Source organism: Fukomys damarensis, unplaced genomic scaffold, assembly GCF_012274545.1.
Source record: "Fukomys damarensis isolate Sample0158 unplaced genomic scaffold, DMR_v1.0_HiC HiC_scaffold_30, whole genome shotgun sequence".
In the NCBI taxonomy this organism is placed as follows: domain Eukaryota; kingdom Metazoa; phylum Chordata; class Mammalia; order Rodentia; family Bathyergidae; genus Fukomys; species Fukomys damarensis.
The window spans coordinates 16,278,877-16,299,820 of record NW_022900942.1 but is presented as its reverse complement, the minus strand read 5'-3'; the positions used below and the strand labels follow the sequence as shown (position 1 = coordinate 16,299,820).

The 20,944-nt window shown below is 34.5% G+C and overlaps 1 protein-coding gene across 1 annotated transcript in view; it reads left to right on the top strand.

Annotated features, from left to right (window-relative positions):
* Dok6 (docking protein 6) overlaps nt 1-20,944 on the top strand; it is a 419,379-nt gene that overhangs the window by 158,202 nt on the left and 240,233 nt on the right. The window contains exon 3 of the mRNA XM_010607470.2: nt 6,300-6,414. Within this exon, the coding sequence (XP_010605772.1) occupies nt 6,300-6,414 (115 nt within the window). The remainder of the gene's footprint in view (nt 1-6,299; nt 6,415-20,944) is intronic.

Sequence of the window (20,944 nt, the reverse complement as noted above, 5' to 3'; positions counted from 1 at the left end):
TAGTGAATAGATATAAAAGAACATATATTCCTATATAATTATATTAGTTTCTTAGATTGAGGTAACAAATGACAGCAAACTTGATGGCTTGAAAGAACATAATTTATCCTCCTTGAGAAAAATCTTTTTCAAATATTTTTGATCTTCATTTGTTGGATTCCAGAATGTAATTTCCGTGCAGGGTGTCTGTCTGATGGCAAGAGACCCTGGCTGTCTTGCCCAGCATCTGGAGCTGTAGATGGCCCTTTGTTTGTGGCAGCATTGCTTCTGTCTCTGCCTTTGTCTTCACACAGCGCTCTCCCTTGTGTTTTTCTCCCAAGTCTCCCCAGTCTTTCATAAAGACACCAGTCATTGGATTTAAGATCCACTCTAAATGCAAAATAGTTCCCATCAATATTCCGAACTTTACTACCTCTACAAAGAAACTTTTGCACAAAAAGAGCATGTTCACAAGTTGTGGGTGCTAAGATTTAGGCACCTCATTTTAAGGGCCATATTCGACCGCCTGTAGTACTGAAGAGATTTAATTTTTTACTTTTAATAAAAAAAAATCAAAGTAACTGAATGGTATCTGTTAATATCTATGCAATGAAGATGTAGCTCTCTAATTTTGAGCAGAATTATAGTCAATGAAGCATATTAGACATGGTAAATTTATACATATAGAGGAGAGGTATATAGATTTCCTGGGATAGTGCATATTTTACTATGTTCTATTTTTCTGCATTTCTCAGTCATTAGAATGCATTATCTTTGTTTTATAATAATTACAATTTAGTAGTAATAATGCTCCTAATTGCTGTTATATTGACTTGAATATATTTTTTTTGTTGTTATTGAATTTTCCTTCAAGTAGTAACTTTTTGTTAAGTGGTTATTTGGCATTGGTAAATCACATGACTTTCAGGGCAAAGGCTGTTGCATAAATTGATACAAAACACATTACCATGAAAAACAGTAAACATGGCCTTACTTTGGCCATGACTTTAATTGTGTCACAACCCCCCAAATCAAGACAGTCATCTTCCACATTTCTACAGTGAAGAAAGGTCAATTCTAATTTTTTTTTTTTTTAACCAGGAATTGAACTCGGGTTCTTGAGCTTGCAAGGCAGGCCACCGAACCGCTGAGCTAAATCCCCGGCCCTCTAATTATTTTTTCTTTTTTCTTTATTGATACATTTTTAGATATACAATGAGATCAGGTCTAAATTTACTTTATTAATTACAATTTTTTGGTGGAAGTAATAGAAATCCCAATTCATTTATTTATTTATTTTGTTTGTTTGTTTTTTGAGACAGGGTTTCACTATGTCGTTGAAACTGACTTGGAACTCACTATGTAGCCCAGGCTGGTCTCGAAATCACAGTGATCCTCCTACCTCAGTCTCCCAAGTGCTGTTATTACAGGCATGTGCCACCATGGCAGGCCTTAGAAATCCCAATTTAATGTTCAAAAGTAAATTATATATCATAGCATATCCAAAAGAAAAGTAGTTTCAGGGCTAACTGATTCAGTAACTCTATCTCATCACTAAAACTGACAGCTTCTTTTGTTTTCTCTGCCTGTGCTCTGGCTCCTCGAGGATTATCTCATCTTCCTCAGTCTAGTAGAATGGCAGCTACAGTCTGACAAGAAAGTCTACCCTGATACTAAGAGATTTCTTCCAAGGTACCAGAGATATATGACAGAGGGGTAGATTCTGATAACAATAAGGAAATTAGACCTCGAAACTGAGTAGAGAGCCACCAGTGTCTTCTACAGTCATCCCCTGATGTGTGCACAGACTGATTCCAGTGAAGATACAAAAATTTGAAAATGCTCAAGTTTTTTATAGAACAGCATCAGAGCTGTGGCTATAATATGGTAGAGTGCATAGCATGCATAAGGACCTGACTTCAATCCCCAACAACAGGAAAGTGTATTAATAAAAATAAAATGGTAGCAAAATATTTGTATATAGCCTACATACAGCATGCTATATACTTTAGATCACCTCTAGATTACTTCTACCTAGTATAATCTAAATGCTAAGTAAATAGTTGTTATACTACATGGCTTAGGAGATTATAACAAAGAAAAAAAATTCTTTATATGCTTATTACCGATGTAACTGTCTTTTGATAAAACATTTCTGATGTATAATTGTTGGATGCCAGGATGTAGAACTATGGAAAAGGAGGGTCAGTTGTAGCTAATTCTAATAGAATGGACATATTATTATTCATGTGTAGATGATACATTTCATAATGTGCTTAATATTTGAGAGACCTTATATCTTTCCAAGATGTAAAAGACTAAGATGATAATGAACATGTTGGGATAATAACATAGCTACTAACATGACAGTAAGATTTTTTTATGGCTTGTTAGAGCACATAAGGTCTCTCACAAGTAGCTTTCAGTATAAATAATATTGATTTTTTAAAATAATACACAACCATTTTTATCAGCAAAAAGAAGCAAATACAAAGAAATAGCTGCTGGAAAACTGATGTGTTTATTTGTAAGGAAGCAATAATAAATATTTCTATAAAAGATTATGTTAGATATTGAAGCATACAATGTCTTAGGTAATAAAATAAATTAGTATGAAAGCTTAGGACTCAAGCAAGAGAGATTGACATGTGTTAAGTATAATAAAATTTGGTAATAAAAATTAGTAAAAATCCTATCTTTTTACCTGAAAATCAATATTCTCTATCTTACTATAGTTTTATTAAACTTGCTCCAAAATTGTACTACTTTATTCTCAAAAAATCAATGCTCTTCCTGAATTAAAACAAGTGTAGGAAATTACTACAATACCAGAATTAATAAGCATTATTAGTAAAATTGATGAAAAATATATTTTATATTAACTTGAACCTACTTAAAAAGTATAAAGGTTCATATTCTTAAAATTCCAAAAGATAATTAGATTTTAAAAAGAAATATATGCCTTGCAAGTGCAAGGCCCCAAGTTTGATCCTGGTACAAAAAAAAAAAAAAAAAAAAAAAAAAAAAGCAAACAAAGAAAAAGAAATATAGCACTTAAATAGCTATGTATCTCTCAGTTGTTGTGAAGTAAACTGCTAAGAGACACTTTAAAACTAATAACAATTTCAATAGATAATTTTCCCCTGTTCATTAGGGTATTAAACACTAAAACTAAACATTTATAGTAGTAAGAGGTATATTAACTGGTAATACTTAATTTGTTGTGTTAGGTTAAAAGAAAAATGCATAATATAAATAACATTACGATTTTTAAATTATAAAATTTTGATTTATATTAAATGTTTCTAAACATTCAAATGAAATCACTCTAAAAACTTAGACTTATTTGGAGAACATATGGCCATGTAATATTCAGCCCATGTAATATTCTTTCCGTTAACTAGCTGCAGTGGTAAAACAAGTAAAATGTAATTAGAACTTCTGAACAATAAGAAGAGCAGTTTCTCTCTGTGATGTTTGGTCTAGTTATTTATTCATCCTAAAACGTCTCGGTATGCCCTCCTTCTCAGAGCACGCAATTCAAGAAAGCGAGTCACATTTTTCAGTCTTTTCTCATTCCACAGAATATGAAAAGAGTAATCAGTCCACAAGTGTCTAGTGATCTTCACTGTGCAGAGCACTGGTCAAATCTCCAAACAAACCTGCTGATGCACAAGTCTAGTTGTGCAAAGAATTAATAAATAAATGGCATGAATCTGTTATGTCTTATGGGAAAAAATCAATAAAAGAATTGGAGACATAAATTCAGAAGGAGAAACAAAATCACTGTATTAGAAAGGGAAGAAAAATAGGGAACAACATTGCTTTATTAGAAAAGGAAGAGAAAATGGGGAGGGGAGGAGGGGGTGAAGGGAGGGCAGGAACAAGGGGGAAAAACGAGAACCAAGACCTGTCATGTAGAGGTACAAGATCTCAATGATGAATGTAACTGTACTGTATACCTAAAATGTACCAATAAACTCAATGAGTTAAAAAAAAGGAAGAGAAATAACAAGATAGATAGCTACCTGTCGGTGTAAAGTAGGGAGTCTGGAGCTGGAATTCAGGGGGGTCTTTATTCTCAGCCCTTTTTATTACATGGTGAAAAATGGCCTGTCCCCCTTGAGTTGTTACAACTTCAGGTGAGACGTCTGATTTGGCCACTGTCCCTTCTATTGCCTGTGGGTTCATTCTTAGATAAGCACTTTTAGAGTCCCTTTGTCCTGTCCAGGGCCTTATGCTGTGAGATTTACAGCAGACCCCTGAATTCAAGGAAAAATTAGCAAAAAGAGATATGTGTATGTTTTAGTATATTAATATGGTGAGAGAATAATAAAATATATGTACATATATGTATATATATGTGTGTGTGTATAGATGTTAGTGCATATTTTATATACTGAGGTTTTGTTATAATATACCTCCCTCCCCACTTTGTTCTCTGTGTGTGTGTGTGTGTGTGTGTGTGTGTGTGTGTAATTGCAGGTAGAAGGAGGAAAGAATTGAGCTTTGATCTGACATGATCCATGCCCAGCAGCCTTATCAGCTCTCTCTCCTTTTGTTTTTCTTAGCTACTTTCTCTGGCTGGGTTTAGCTCTTTATTTGCCAGAACCCTCTCTGAGGCCTTTTAACTTTCCCTGCCTGTCCCTCAACTTTCCCTACAAGCCAGTGAAAGAAATCTACCTTTACTTGTTGAATCTGTGTAAGAATACAAGCAGCTTTCATAACGAGCCAAGAAGCCACGTTAAATTCAGTCAGATGTCAAGGTCCTTCCTGAGAAGAGGCCTACGAGGGGAGAAGTTGCTAACTCTGTATAAACCACCAACAAAGATTTGTCTTGAAAATTGGTTATGACTTTGACAGGAAGTTGTAGAAATAGCATGCTCCAAGCAGATTACTGTGTGAAAGGATGACTTTCATATAGCAAGCTTATTTAGGAAAACTGACAGATGTTATGTATAGTTGGATTTTACCTTGTGTTGAGGGTTGGAGTAGGAAAAAAATGAGATTAGATGTGCACATGAGAACAAAATTCCAGAAAATCTTCAAGTCCTTGCTGAAGAGTGAGACCTTCGTTAATAAGGTGCTATTTTATGGTTTTAAGTCCTGAGGGACCTGGTTGCATGTTTAATTTAGAAATCCCAGTCTGGACTCAATGTGAATAAGATAATGAAAGGTGAGGAGTGAGTGGGCTGATGGAAAGTAAATGCTAATGTTTCAGATGAGAGAGTGGGGTTTGAATGAGTCATGAAGCTGTGGGGAGAAAGCAGTGAGTATGAGAATGTTAAAGAAGTGGAAGTGATAAAACTTCATGCCGATCAGGGGTTGTGGGTCCAGGAAAGAGCTGCTTGTGCAGCAGTGGATCACAGAGTGGTCCATGACACAACACTCTTCTTGTCATAATGCTACATATTACATATGTTATCCACCTGTTTGCAATTTCACTCTGTCTTGGTGCCGAAGCAGTGACAGGTAAAACTGCATCATTAATCAAGAGTGGCTCCAAATAACAGTAGCTGTCATTGTGTTTTTCATACCCAGCCAGTCACATAAGCAAACAAATTCAAAATGCCTATTTTATTCTCAATTTTACTTTAGAATAGCTTTTTTTGGGAGGGGTACCAGGGATCAAACTCGGGTCCTTGTGCTTGCGAGGCAGATGGCGGAACCACTGAGCTAAATCCCTGGCCCTTTAGAATACTTTTGTTGAAGCAGTCAAGAATCATATTGTCAGATCTAGACCTCAAATATGACTCTTTGGTATTCTACTTAAAAAATGGGAGAAGCTCAGAGTGCTTGTGCTGGGTGCTGGTGGGCAGTGGTCACCTGGGATAAGAGCTGGAGTGTAACTGTGGATGTGACAAGCAAAGTGTCTACTTCTTAAAAAGGAGAATTAAACACTCATTTTAATGAAGATTTGACTGATGGCCAATCTGTGATCATTCAGTGTTTGGGATTTGTCAGATACATTCTCAGAAATGAACTCAGTGAGTGAGCCAGGATTCAAGGAAAACGATTAACAGTGTTTAATGCAAATGTGAAAATTTAAGGAAAAAAAGCATAGAGTCCATGGAGTTATTCTAGATAATATTGCAAGCAATGGATAAAATACAGACAACAATATAAATTGTAACCAGAATTGAGGTTAAAGGGAAGATATTTTAAATGTTTCATTGTATTATTTTTATCATTTATTAAAAATTAGTACAATTTTTCCATTGCTAAGTAATTTAAGGTAGTGATACCTTGATTATTTGTTTAAGCACTACAGTATAAAATATATACTGCACACTACTTAAATATACTTTTTTTCCTTTAAGGTAACTGAATTGCACAACATCAAAAATATAACCAGACTGCCTCGAGAGACAAAAAAGCATGCAGTGGCAATTATTTTTCATGACGAAACGTCCAAGACATTTGCCTGTGAGTCAGGTAAGCAATTACAGGTCTTTCTACAACTTGAGGAAATTTAGTTACTCTGAGACAATGAGTCAGACACTTGAAGGTACATTCTGGGTAGAATGGCTTCTAGTAATGAGAAGTGTTGTAGAAGACTTTAGGAACACATTTAATATAGTGATTTCTACAGATGCTTGGGGTGTTTGGTGTTATGTGCTTGTGTCTGGATTTTGTACTCAGGTGGTCCCAGGATTCTCCACGTTTATGTTTAATCTTTGGGAATTAAGTAACAATACCTGGGAGAAATTGTTACAGTGAACATGTCACTTGTACTCTGTTTTTTGCTCTGAGTAGCTAGCTGTAGGCATTCGGTAAGGTAGTAATAATAGTACTGTCTGAAACATGGACAAGGACAGCCTAACTCCCCAGGCATTTGAAAACAGAACTTTGAGCAATTCGTTGCTTTCATGGTTTCTCAGTGCCACAAGTAAATACATTTCAGAGTGAATTTCAGTTTATCAGTTCACATAAACCACTTTGACATTATGGAAACTCAATCAGTTTTGGGTTTGAACTTCAGTATTTTTCCATGTTGAAACCCTTATGCTATGCATTGTTTTAGTTGACCTATTGCTTTTTAACAATTTTGCTCCATGAAATGGTGCATTCATTTTATAATGGATGTGAGCAAAAAAATTCAAAAGATTTGAAATATGTACATTTAAGACAATAGTGAAGTATTTAGAAAAAGCATTATTGCTATTATTATTATTATTATTATTATTATCATTACTATTATTATTTTGGTACCAGGGATTGAACTCAGGACCTTGCACTTGCCAGGTAGGCATGTCCCCACTGAGCTAAAACTCAGGCCCAAGCTTTACTATTTTTAAGGGGAAAATAAAACTTCTGGTTTTAATAATTAATACCAGGTTGTATTATCCTAAGACTGAAAATTTCACTCTGCCTAAATAAAATTGCTTATATTTCCTCTCCTACGCTTACTGTACGTTACTAACTTGATCTGGAATTCATCAAAATCTTCCTCTTTCCCTGAATTCCTTGGTCCATCAGTCCTCCTACCATATTTTCCTTAACTTTCCATCTGCTCTCATGTCCTCATCTAAATAAACTTTTTGGAGTTGTACAGAAGTCTATTTACTGGTTTAAAAAAACTTACTTTTAAATAGAACTTTTCTTAATTTTATGGGGAAAATATATTATTATCTACAAATACTTCTCTCTGGTTACTCACCTTACTAACCCTAAAGCTAACACTACCCATCCATCATAGCTGCATTGAAATGCTCAGGTACTTGGAATCCCACACTATACCTCACCCTCATAAATATCTTTGTCCTATCCTTCATTCTCACACTCAAATTATACTTGAATTCCATCCTTATCCCTGTCACTAAACCAAACCCTAACCCTTAACATTATTCCCAAATTCCAATACAACCATACATGAAATCCTAGAGTATTCCTAAGCCTAACGCCAAATCTAAATCTGATACTAACTACAAAATTCACACTCCAGTACTCACTGTTTTCACACTGACCGCTTCATTTTGTTCTGGGTTCTTGACAATTTTTGTTATCTTGATTTTTATTTTTACAGTATTGTTTTACATTTTTGAAATTATACTAGGCAATGTTATTGATGTTTTAGTGAATCTAGAATCTGCTATCAGAAAACAATAATTATATTTATTTAAGTAAAAATTTTATTTAGACTTTCTTTGAAGAGAACACTTTGTTTCATGACTTCATTATTCAGTATATCACCTTTGTCACTCGGGTTTTTACTGAGATTACAATGTAACATTGATGAATGTAATTTATGTAATTTATTTACATAATTGATTTATCTGATTTAAATCTTATATAGCATTCTTCATTTAACTTTCTATCAGGTTTTACAGGCTAATCCTATGAATATTATAAAGCCCATGACACTGACCCCTTTCAAATTTTTATATTCTAGAAAATTGAGAATACCTATATGATGCATATATATATATATATATATATATAATTTTTTCTTGTTGCTTCATAACATTTTTATAGCACTTAAATATTTTCTTATTTATAAATCATAGAACATATACTAGAGGGCAGGATGAAAACAGCATTTTTATTTCCATTGTGATAAAGTGATTTTAATGAAGTTGCATTATTTAAATATCACACATACTATTATATTCACATCATCCCAACTGCTTAGATTAGAAATATTCTTCTCCATAATGTATTGATATTTTTACATTAATTCAGGAGCTCTCATTCACATATGTCAGATTCAACAGTACCTGTAAACCTGCCTGTGTTATGTGATATACTTAAGTGTGACTTCAGGAATGTTGAACTGTGTGCAACAGAGCACCAGGGTGTACAAGACAGTAAGTTTGTCACCAGATTCATGGCAGCCAGCACCTCCAGCACTGGTGCTATGGGCTCACTGTTGCATCTTCACTTAGGGCTCAGCATAAACAGAACATACACCTCCCCGAATCAATCGAATATGTGCCTTTTAAAGTTTATAAGAAGCCAGGCAGGGAATTTAGCTCATTGGTGCCACCGCCTGCCTCACAAGGGCAAGGTCCTGAATTTGATCCCCAATACAGGAAAAAAAAAAAGGAGAGAGAGAGAAAGAAAGAAACAGAAGGAAGCGAGGAAGTAAGGAAGGAAGGAAGATAGGAAGGCAGGAAACTAGGAAGGAAGGGAGGGAGGAAGGGAGGAAAGATTGAAAATCAAGGAAGAGAATTTATAAGCCCTTAAGGACTTAGAATCTTAAAATAAAATTCCAGGGTACACCTAGCATCCAGATCTAATAATAAAAATCAGGGCTTCTTGGAGATATGACAGGCTGATTCTAAGCCTGGGTCAGAAAATGCATAAAATGAACTTAGATAGCAGTGCCAAAAGTTAAAAAATATTTTTTGTTTCATTAGAGTAGATCAAAGGAGGGACATAGAAGTTCCCAAAGGTCAAAGCTGTTGGAAGCTATTAGAAAAAAAAAAAGAACAATAATTAAATAGTATGTGATAATTATCCAGGTTATGAAATATTTATAAGCCAATGCTGACATAAATGCTTGAATAAATATTTGGGAGCAGACAAAAATACCCCATACAGAAGAATTTCAAATAATTTATACAAATATCGTGCCCTCAGTGAGATAGTATATAATCTCCAATTCTTAACTAAGAGTCATTCTCTGGAGTTTCCCTGTAAAGGGAGTAATAGAAAGGAATGGAGTGTAAGAGAATAATTACAGTGGATAAAATTGACAGGCTCTTCCTCAAAAAGATCAAGGTCAACATCATGAAGAAATTAAAAGCTTGTTCTTGGCAAACCCTTACCTGGACTAAGAAAAAGAGGAGACTCAAAATCACAGCACAGATGAAAAGGGAAACTTCATTTGTGTTTAAAAATCCTGACTAAATTAAATGTAGAAGTATACCACAACATAATGTAGACTATTTATAACAAACAACAGAGAACATCACAGTGAATTGGGGAAAACTGGAAATTCACTGTCTAATAGCTGAAAAATAATAGAGATGCCCTTTTTACCACTTTTATGCAACATAGTACTGGAAGTTTTAGCCACAGTGACCAAGCAAGTAGAAGAAATAAGGGCATTCAAATTGGAAAAGGAGCCAAATTGTACCTGTTGACAGATGATATGGTTTTATATATAAATAAAAATCTCAAAGGCTCTAACAAAAAATAAAACATTGCAAATAATAATCGAGTTTAATAAAGTTTCATGATACAAAAGCAATATATAAACATTAGTAGTGGTGCTGATAACAAATAGCCAGTTATCTGAAATAGAAATCAAGAGAGCAATTTGAAATAGTAGATTTACCCAAAGGGAGGAAAAATCTCTGTAATGAAAATTATAAAAAAATTGATGAAAGCAAGTGAAAAGAACATCTACAAAAAGTGAAAATACATCAGTGTTCTTGAAGTATAAAATTATTGTTAAAATATCTATACTATCCAAAGTAATCTCCAGATTTAATACAATCTCTGTCATAATGCCAATGACATTATTCATAGAACTGGAAAAAAGTAATCTGTATTTATATGGATTTATACATAGGAAAACATTCAAAGAAATCTTGAGCAAAAAGAACAAATTAGAAAGCGTTATATGGATTGACACCAAAACATACTGGAAAGCTGTAGTAATGAGAAGAGCATATTACAGGAAATGTAGACATAGAGAACAGCAGAACTGAATTGAGAGTCTTAAAGTAAACCCACACATCTTCAGGCAATTGAGCTTTGCTAAGGTCCCATATGTACATACTGGTTGGAGGTCAGGCTTCTTATTTTTTTAAAATTAATTTTATTGGTACATTTAATGTATACAATATAATGACATTCCTTGTTGGAAATTCGTACCTTTACATAACTATCTTGGTTCTTATTTTTTCCCATTCCCCTGAGATCAGTCTTTTGTGTTGGGAAAATTGAATATTCAAGTGTAGAAAATTGAGACTGCATGTTTCTCACCAGTTATAGAGACCACATCAAAATGAATCACAGACTGAAATACAAAACTTGAAACTTTGAAACTACTAAAAGAAAACCCGGGGGAAAATGCTTAAGTACATTGGAATAAACAAAGATTACAGGGAATGGGTAGGATGGGGAAGGCGAGGCTCCAAGCAGAAGAAACAAAAGCATAAAAGAAACCAATGTGATTACATCAGGCTAGAAATCTTCTACATAGCAAAGGAAATAATCCATAGGTAAAGAAACAATAAATGGAATGGGAGAAAATATTTGTAAGCTATATATCTGACAAGGGATTGATGTCCATAATATTTTAGGAACTCCAGAAGTGCAGTAACATATAAATAAATTAAATAAATAAATAATTTTGTTAATATATGGGGAATTGATCAAGATAGATACTTCTTAAAATATGCTCAGATGACTAATGGGTTCATGAAAAAAATACTGAATCACACTAATCATCAAAGAAAAGCAAATCAAATTTCGATGAAATATTATCTCACACCAGTAAAAAATGGCTGTTATCAAAAAGACAAAAGAAGTGTCAGTGAGTAAATGGAGAAAGGTTACTCTACTGATGGGAAGTTAAATTCCTATAGCCAGTATGGGAAACAGCATAAAATTTCCTCAAGAACTACAATTAAGAGCTTCCATATGATTCAGCAGTTCTACTGCTGGGTATATGTCTAAGGGAAATGAAATCTTTGTGTGGAGGAGGTATCTGGCACCCATGCTCACTGCAGCACTCACAGTTACCAAGAAATAGAAAAAACCTAAGTGACTATCACTTAGGGTAAAGAAAAAAATATATACTATAATATATAACATATATTATATATTATAATAATATATAGTATAATATGATATAGATATAGATATGAATCCTTGTAGCCATAAAGATAATGAAATCTCTAACATGAACTGGAGATCATTATATTGAGTGAAATAAGCCAAGCACAGAGACAAGTGCCAGATGATATTTCTCATAGGTGACACCTAAAAAAATTGATCTCATGTAACTTAAGTGTAGAATAACAGTTATCAGAGGCAGAAAAGAGGAGGCAAGTAGAAAGTGTTTGGGGAGGTGCTGATCAGTGGATACTAAGGTGTAGTTAGAAGTTGTGGCATACTATTTTTACTCTCATGAGGATGACTATGAATAACAATAACATACTATAAATTTCAAAAAACTAAAAGTATTTTGTTTCACCATAAATAAATGATGTTTGGCAGATAAATATCTTTATCCTGACTTAAACATTACATGATGCATACGTGTAACAGAGCAACACAAGAGAAGCCTCATTGCTTCTCATGCATAAATAAAAAAACTTTTCCATAGAAATGACTATAATTTTATAACTATGAGTAGGTAACAGGGAAATAAATGATGGCACATCCAATACAATGACATTTGAAGCAACCAAAAATAAAAATGAGAAATTACTTCATGTACAGCAATGACATGAGATCTGAAATCTATTAAGTTAAAAAAAGATTCAAATAAACATGTATGTATAGAGTGCAGAATATAATATGATATAAAATTACATAGTACAGTATAATATATTTAATAAACTTTTTTATTTGTGTATACACCGCTCCTGGAAGGTTATATGAATAACCTGAGTAGGGAGGGTACACAATTTCTGCTTAGATATATCAGGTAAAATTTTAACTAATTTTTTAAAAAATTTCATCTATAACAGCATTTAAAATATTTAAAAATTTAGAAGTAAATTTAATGAGCAGATGAAGATCTGTACACAGGTGTACATTGATGTTTTCATTTGTTACACATTAAGGAATCTCAGCTGATTGCAAACCACTCCTAGATCAGAAAAAGAACTGTCCCCAAAATAAGGAAACAGTAAATTTGTCTTACTGCCTTTATTACCAAGTACAGGGAAGGCGAGGGGTTTAGCCCAGATGGGATCCAGCACACGCTATAATTTGGTGTCACAGCTGCAAATCCCAGGACCTGCTGAGCAGGAAGCACACATGCAAGCAAGAGCAGACAGGCAGGCCAGCACCCGCACCACTTAGGGAAGTGAGCAGTTAGCTCAGTCATGCTTGATTGCTCAGTTCCCTTAGTGGCTCTGCAGAGAAATTCTAAGTCTTCAGAAGAAGAGAAGCATTGCTAAAGGGCACATTCAGCATGAAGAAAGGAAAAGCTTCTCCCCAAATTATGTTAAGTACATCTACCCAAATTGTATTTCACACTTGACATTTTGCTTCGTTCTTCTTTATTGTAATATTGGGATCCTACCCAACATTGTGGTATTTGTTAATTTAATTAATATTTAGTAAGCAGATGTGGTTTTTCTATAAAATGTAATACTACTCAGACATAAAGAGTGAGAAATTAGATTCAGTCATAGGAAAATGGACATATGTTGAGGCTATGCTCCTAAGTGAAATAATTAAGTCACACATGTGTAAATACTGAATAGTTTCTCTGGTGTGAACAAACTATAATACCACATAAGGTCCTAATGAGATAATTGACAATGTGAAATAGGAAGAAAAGGGCTAAGGGTGTAGGGAAAGTGGGAAGGGTAAGGGAAAGGTAATAAGGGAAAAGAAGAAAACATAGGAGAAAAAGAAAAAATGAAAATAAAATATTTGTAAATGGGGAGGGGAGGAGGGAGTGAAAGAAGGTCAGGGACAAGGGAAAAAATGAGAACCAAGACCTGTCATGTACAGGTACCAGATCGAATGATGAATGTAAATGTACTGTATACCTAAAATGTACCAATAAAAGCAATGAGGAAAAATTTTTAAAAAAAAATTTAGTAAGCATTTAGAGTATGCCAAACAATTATTTGCCTTGAATGAAGATTGCAAAGATGATTAAAAATCAATTATTGTAGAGACATTAAGATCAGAATTTTTTATATCTGAATTCTGTTTCAAAACTAGCAACATTTTTAATATCTGGGACTATTAGAACTCATAAAAAGGAATGTGCTCCAATTTATTTTATGAAGCTAGTGCAGTAAAAACTTGTATTTCCTTATTTAAAATACTTTTTTAATTTCCAGATTAAAATTTAGCAAAATCCTATAGCAGCAAAAACTTAAGATATTCAGATGAGAATTTAATAAGAATGCTGTATAAATGAAACTAATTTTCTTTCAAATACATAAGAGAAGTAATTTCCTTGGATAGGAAAGCATAATAGTAAAGTATAAATCTCTTCAAGGTTGGGAATAAGTTTTATTATGCATTTATCCCTCAGTATGTGCAGGGGATCTATTTCAGGATGCCCATGGACACCAAAAAATGTAGAAACTCGTCTATTATGTATAATGCCATAGTGTTTTCATATAAACAGCATGCATCCCTCTGTGTAGTTCAAATCTTTCAGAGATTACACAAATCTAACACATTGTGAATTCTATGTAAATAGTTATTCTGTTGTATTGTTTATGGAATGATGACAGGAAAAAAATCTATGTTTGCAATGCAGAAGATACAATTTTTTCCAAATAGTTTTGATTTTTGGTTGATTTTAACTTGTTGATGCAAAATCTGTAAAAATAAAGAGCTAATCTCCAAAATAAGGAATAAGTGTGTAAACAGATCTCAGAGGCAAACAAATAACTTCATTTTATAAAATAAGAAAATATTTTTCTGCCTCCCCTGCCTGCACTGCCACCATTGCTCCAGAGCAAGCAAGGTGAGATTTGAGAAGGCCGCTCTGAGATCTGCTCTCCCTCCAGCCTGCTTGGGCCCAATTCATGGGACCAGGTATCGGCACCCTCCCCTGCCAGCACCACTGGCATTGCTCCAGCACAACGAAGGTAGCCACGAGGATGCCTCTGAACCCCCCCAGACCTCCAGATTATGCCAGTCTTTGGACCCACTCTGCAGAGGCAAAGGTGGTCATAGAGGGTATTTTTCTGAGCTCCCAGCTTTGAACATCTTTAAAGAAAGGGGGGGTGCTGTAGTAGAACTGTGTGAAGTTCAACCCTGCAGGAGGTGGGGGGAACTCAGTCCAGGCCTTGCAGGCTGAGGTCAGTCTGTGTAGTGGGGGTCTGCCATCAGTTAGCTGAGATTAGGGGACTTGGTTCTTCACATAGCTGCACATGTTGTATATTATGACAGCAGAGATATAGTCTGAAGGATACCCTTCAAATTCATTTTTTTCTTTCTTTTCCTCATTCCACTCTGCAAATTCTTTCTATTTTCTGTCCTCTTTCTCCAACTCAGTCTCTTGCTCCACCATATTATCCCTTATCTCCCTTTCTATCCCTGCACCTGCCCTAACTCAGATTTCTTCTTTTATTATTTTTTCTTTTTTCTTTATGTTGTTTTCTTCTGTCATTCTACCTCACTCAAGGATCAATAGTTTCAAGGGAAAGTGAGCCCCTATTACTGTTAAGGGGATATATTCTTGTCCTTATACTTGTACTCTGTCTATCCTTTTTGAATTTAACAGTTTCCTAAAGATTGTGTGGTCTTTCTATGTCCTCTGGCTTCACCTGAAACCTTCTCCAATTCTTTTACTTATCTACTCCTCTCATCCTAACTCTGTCCTAGCCCCCATCCTAAATGGATAATATGCTATATTGAAAAGTTTATTCACTGCAAACATATTTTGGGCTGCTTCTTGATTTTAATTTAATTCACATGGTTCAAAGGTGATAGACTAATGACTACCACAAGTGGTCAGTTTGCAAGTCGTGCTTGATCATATTGTGTTGCTGATAATATCAATGGGGATAAAGGATTGTGATTGATTTAATGAGCTGTTTTCCATGATATTATGAAAATTAGAATGTCTATGAATCATTAGAGATCCAAAAGATAAAGTGCAAATATATTAAGAAGATTTAAGTAATAACCCAAAAATTAAACCAAGAACAACCCAACAACAAAAATAAAAATGAGAAAACACTTACACATGACACAAAGACTTCCAGTTCACTAATAGCAAACAGTAGGGCAAATGAGGAAAAGTCTTAGAGTGAACCACCAGGACCCTCTGAAGTCATAGCATAGGAAGTAACAAAACAGATCAATAAGGCTCTAGAAAAATTCAATACAGAAATAATTTCCCAGATAACCACAGACAGGGTGAGCAAAATCAAAATCATGATTTGAGACTCTAGAACAGACACTGACAAAAAAATAAATAAATAAAGCTCAGGACCATGATAGAAGCCATGAAGGCCCAGCATAAGAAAGAAATGGAAACAATAAAGGCCCAATATAGGTAAGCAATGGAATCCATAAAACAAATTCAAACTGATATCCAGGAGATTAAAAACTCTATTGAAAGTGTTTGCAACAGAATAAAAGAATGCGAAGATAAAATCTCAGATATAGAGGATGAGATTGCAGTCAGTTACTGTGAAAAGAGAGGTCTTTTAAAAACAGCAAGGGATCATGAGAAACAGAGGGGAAGAATTTTACATCAGATAAGTGAGTTATATAGGACTCCAACTAGCCACAATAAAAAAGAAATCCTACACCTAGACATATAATATTCAAGATCCATTAAACCCAACAGAAGAACAAAATACTACAAATAATAAGAGAAAAGAAACAAATCTCATGCAAAGGAAAGCTCATGAGAATCACAGTAGACTTTTCAACAGAAACCCTTAGGTCAAGGAGAGCCTGGAGTGAAATATTTCAAGTCCTAAAATAAAACAACCTCCAACCTAGACTGATGTATTCTGCAAAATTCTCTCTCAAAATGGATGGGGAAATAAGATATTTCCATGACAAAGAATACCTGAGAAACTTCATGAACACCAAACCAGCACTACAAGGAATTCTAAAAAATATCCTAGAAAAAGACAATGAAGGTCACAACACCATGAGGCACAACAGACCAAATCAAATAGACAAGACACAAAGCTAAAAGGAGAAGGGGAAAAAGTAAAAACAGTCAACAAAAGGACAATAACATGACAATAATAAGTCAGAACATATCAGTTATAACCATCAATGTCAATGGCCTCAATTCACCAATCAAGAGAAATAGACTGGCAGAATGGATTGAGAAGCAAAATCCAACAATATGTTGTATACAAGAAACACAACTAGAGCAAAAAGAAAGTGAAACTGAAAGGATAGAAAACAATTCTCCATGCAACAGGAGCCCAGAAAAAAGCAGGGGTAGAAATATTTTTCGAAGACAAAGTAAACTTCAAACTAAAACTGATTAAAAGAGGCAAAGAAGGCCACTACATCCTTTTAAAGGGAGCAATTCAAGAGGAAGAGATGACAATCATAAACATATATGCACCAAATATTAATACCCCCCAACTACACCAAAGAAATTTTAAGTAACATGAAAAACTGAATAAGCACTAATACTATTGTGGGGGATCTAACTATGGCACTATCACAAAGAGACAGATTATCTAGGCAAAAAAATCAACAAGGAAATACTAAAACTGATCCAAGCTTTGAATCCATGGACTTAATAGATATCTAGAGAGTGTTCCACCCCATAAAATCAGAATATAAATAGTTTTTGGCTGCACATGGGTCATTTTCCAAGACAAACCACATACTACCTCACAGAACAGGTTTGAATAAATACAAAATAATCAAAGTTATTCCCAATATATTATCAGGTCATAGTGCAATCAAGCTGGAGATCAATACCATAAAAAACTGTACGAAGTTCACAAAAAATATGGAAATTGAACAACACTCTCCTGAACAATAAATGGATCACAGAGGAAAGTAAAGAAGAAATCAGACAGCTTTTGAAAACAAATGAAAATGCCAATACAACATACAGGAATCTATGGGACAAAATGAAAGCAGTTCTATGTAGAAAATTCATAGCACTGAATGCCCACACTAGGAAAACAGAGCAAGCTCAAGTAAACAACCTAATAATGAAACTTAAACTCCTAGAAAAACAAGAGCAAGAAAAACCAAAAGCTTGAACAAGAGAGGAAACTAAAAAGATTAGAGCAGAAATAAATGCAATGGAAACTAAGAAAATGATACAAAAATAAATGAATCAAAGTGTTGGTGTTTTGAAAGAGTAAATAAAATCGATAAACCCTTAACTAACCTTACCAAAAAAAGGAAAGAAAAGGCTCAGATCCACGCAATCAGGAATGAAAAAGGTGAAGTCACAACAGATCTCACAGAAATCCAGAGGATTGTTAATACCTACTTTAAGATTCTGTACTCAAACAAAATGGAAAACACAGAAGAAATGGACATATTTCTATAAACTTATGAAGTACCAAAGTTGAACAAAGAAGATAAAAGCATTTTAAATGCCCAAATGCAATCAGTGAAATTGAAAATGTAATTAAAAATTTACCAACAAAGAAAAGCCCAGGTCCTGATGAATTCACTCCTGAATTTTACAAGACATTTAGAGAAGAACTGCTGCCATTACTCTCCAAACTTTTCAATGAAATTGAAATGGAAACAATACTTTCAAATTCATTCCTGGAAGCAAGTATCACATTGATTCCCCAACTAGGGAAAGATGCAACTAAAAAAGAGAACTACAGGCCAATCTCCTTAATGAATATAGATGCAAAACTCCTTAATAAAATACTAGCAAACAGAATACAGTGGATCATCAAGAAGATCATCCAACCTGACCATGTTGGATGCAAGGATGATTCAACATAAATAAGTCAATGAATGTAATACATAATATTAACAAAGTCAAGAACAAAAACTATATGATCCTCTTGATAGATGCAGAAAAAGCATTTGACAAAACTCAACACCCATTCATGATAAATACACTGCAAAAAATCAAAATAGATGGTCTATATATCAACTTAATAAAGGCTATCTATGAAAAACCAACAGCCAACATCATAATAAATGGCCAAAAACTGAAAACATTCACCTTAAAATCAGGAAGAAGACAAGGATGCTCACTATCACCACTCCTCTTTGATATAGTTCTGGAAATATTAGTCACAGCAATTAGACAAGAGAAAGAAATTAAAGCAATAAAGATAGGAAAGGAAGAAGTTAAACTGTCATTATTTGCTGATGATATGATGCTCTACATTGAAGACCCAAGAAACTACCCTAAGACTTCTAGACTTAATTGACACTTTTAGCAGAGTAGCTGGATTCAAGATCAACACCCAAAAATCAATAGCCTTCTTGTACACAAATAACACTCACTGAGCGAGAAATTAGGGAAAGAATTCTTTTCACAATAGCGTCCAAAACAATGAAGTATCTAGGAATTAATCTAACAAAAGAAGCAAAAGACCCTTACACTGAAAACTATAGCACTCTGAAAAAAGAGATTGAAGTGGATATAAGAAAATGGAAAAATATCCCCTGCTCCTGGGTAGGAAGAATCAACATAGTGAAAATGACCATACTACCAAAACTGCTATACAGATTCAATGCAATGCCAATTTAAATTCCAACACTATATTTCACAGAACTAGACAAAAGAATCCAAAAATTCACCTGAAACCAGAAGAGACCTAGAATAGCAAAAGCCATCATAGGCAACAGACATGGCAACGGGTATAACAATTCCCAATTTGAAACTATACTACAAAGCCACTGTGACAAAAACAGCATGGTACTGGCAAAGAAACAGACATGAGGGTCAGTGGAACAGATTGGAAGACATAAACACAACTGCAGATGCACTCAGCTAAGTCATCTTTGACAAAGAAACTGATCATTCCCACTGGAGGAAAAATAGCCTCTTTAATAAATGGTGTTGGAAAAAAACGGATCTCAACCTGCCAAAGATTAAAACTAGACACTTATCTTTCACTATGCACTAAATTAAAATTCATGTGGATTAAAGATCTAAATATTAAAACAGAAACACTAAACTTGCTGGAAGATAAGCTAGGCAGAACTCTGGAAGACATTGGCACAGGAAAAGACTTTATGAACAAATCCTCAGTAGCATGGGGACTAGCACAAAGAATCAACAACTGGGATCTCATCTTATTAAAAAGCTTCTGCACTGGAAAAGAATCCATCAACAGAAGTAAAAGACAACCAAAATGTAAAAACAAAAAAAAATTACCAGCTGCTCCTCAGACAAAGGACTCTTATCTAGAATATACAAAGAAATCAAAACAATCAGCACCCCCAGATATAAAGACCCAATTCAAAAATGGGCATCTGAAATGAACAGACATTTATCAGACAAAGAAGTAAAAGCAGGAAGTAAATATGTGAAAAAAATGTCCACATCACTGGTAATTCGAGAGATGCAGATGAAAACAACACTGGGATTCCACCTCACCCCACAAAGAATGGCTGCTATCAAGAAATCAACCAGTAACAAATGTTGGCGGGGTTGCGGGGAGAAAGGAGCCCTTCTCCATTGTTGGTGGGAGTGCAGACTAGTGTAACCACTATGGAAATCAATATGAAGATACTTCAAAGAGCTGGGACTACAGGTTCCATTTGACCCCACCATCCCTCTGCTGGGCATCTTTCCAAAAGAATTAAAAGAATCATGTCACAATGATAGATGCACACCTGTGTTTATAGCGGCACAGTTTGTAATAGCTAAAACTTGAAAACAGCCCATTTGCCCATCAGTTGGAAAATGGATAAAGAAAATGTGGTTTTGCTAAAATACGGAATACTCCTCAGACATAAACAATGAGAAATTAGAGTCATTCATCAGAAAATGGATACATTTTGAGGATATACTCTTAAGTGAAATAAATAAGTCACACATGTCTAAATACCAAATAGTTTCTCTGGTGTGAGTAGCTATAATAGTACATAACATCCTAATGAGATCATTGACCATGTGAAATAGGAAGAAAAGGGCTAAAGGTGTAGGGAAAGTGGGAAGGGTAGAGGAAAGTTAATAAGGAAAAAGAAAAAAATATGAGAAAATGAAAAAATTGGAAATAAAGTGTTTGTAAATGGGGAGGGGAGGAGGGGGTGAACAGAGTGCAGGGGAAAGAATGAGAACCAAGACCTGTCATATAAATATACAAGATCCCAATGATGAATGTAATTGTATTGTATACCTAAAATGTTCCAGTAAATTCAATGAGGAAAAAAAAAAAAG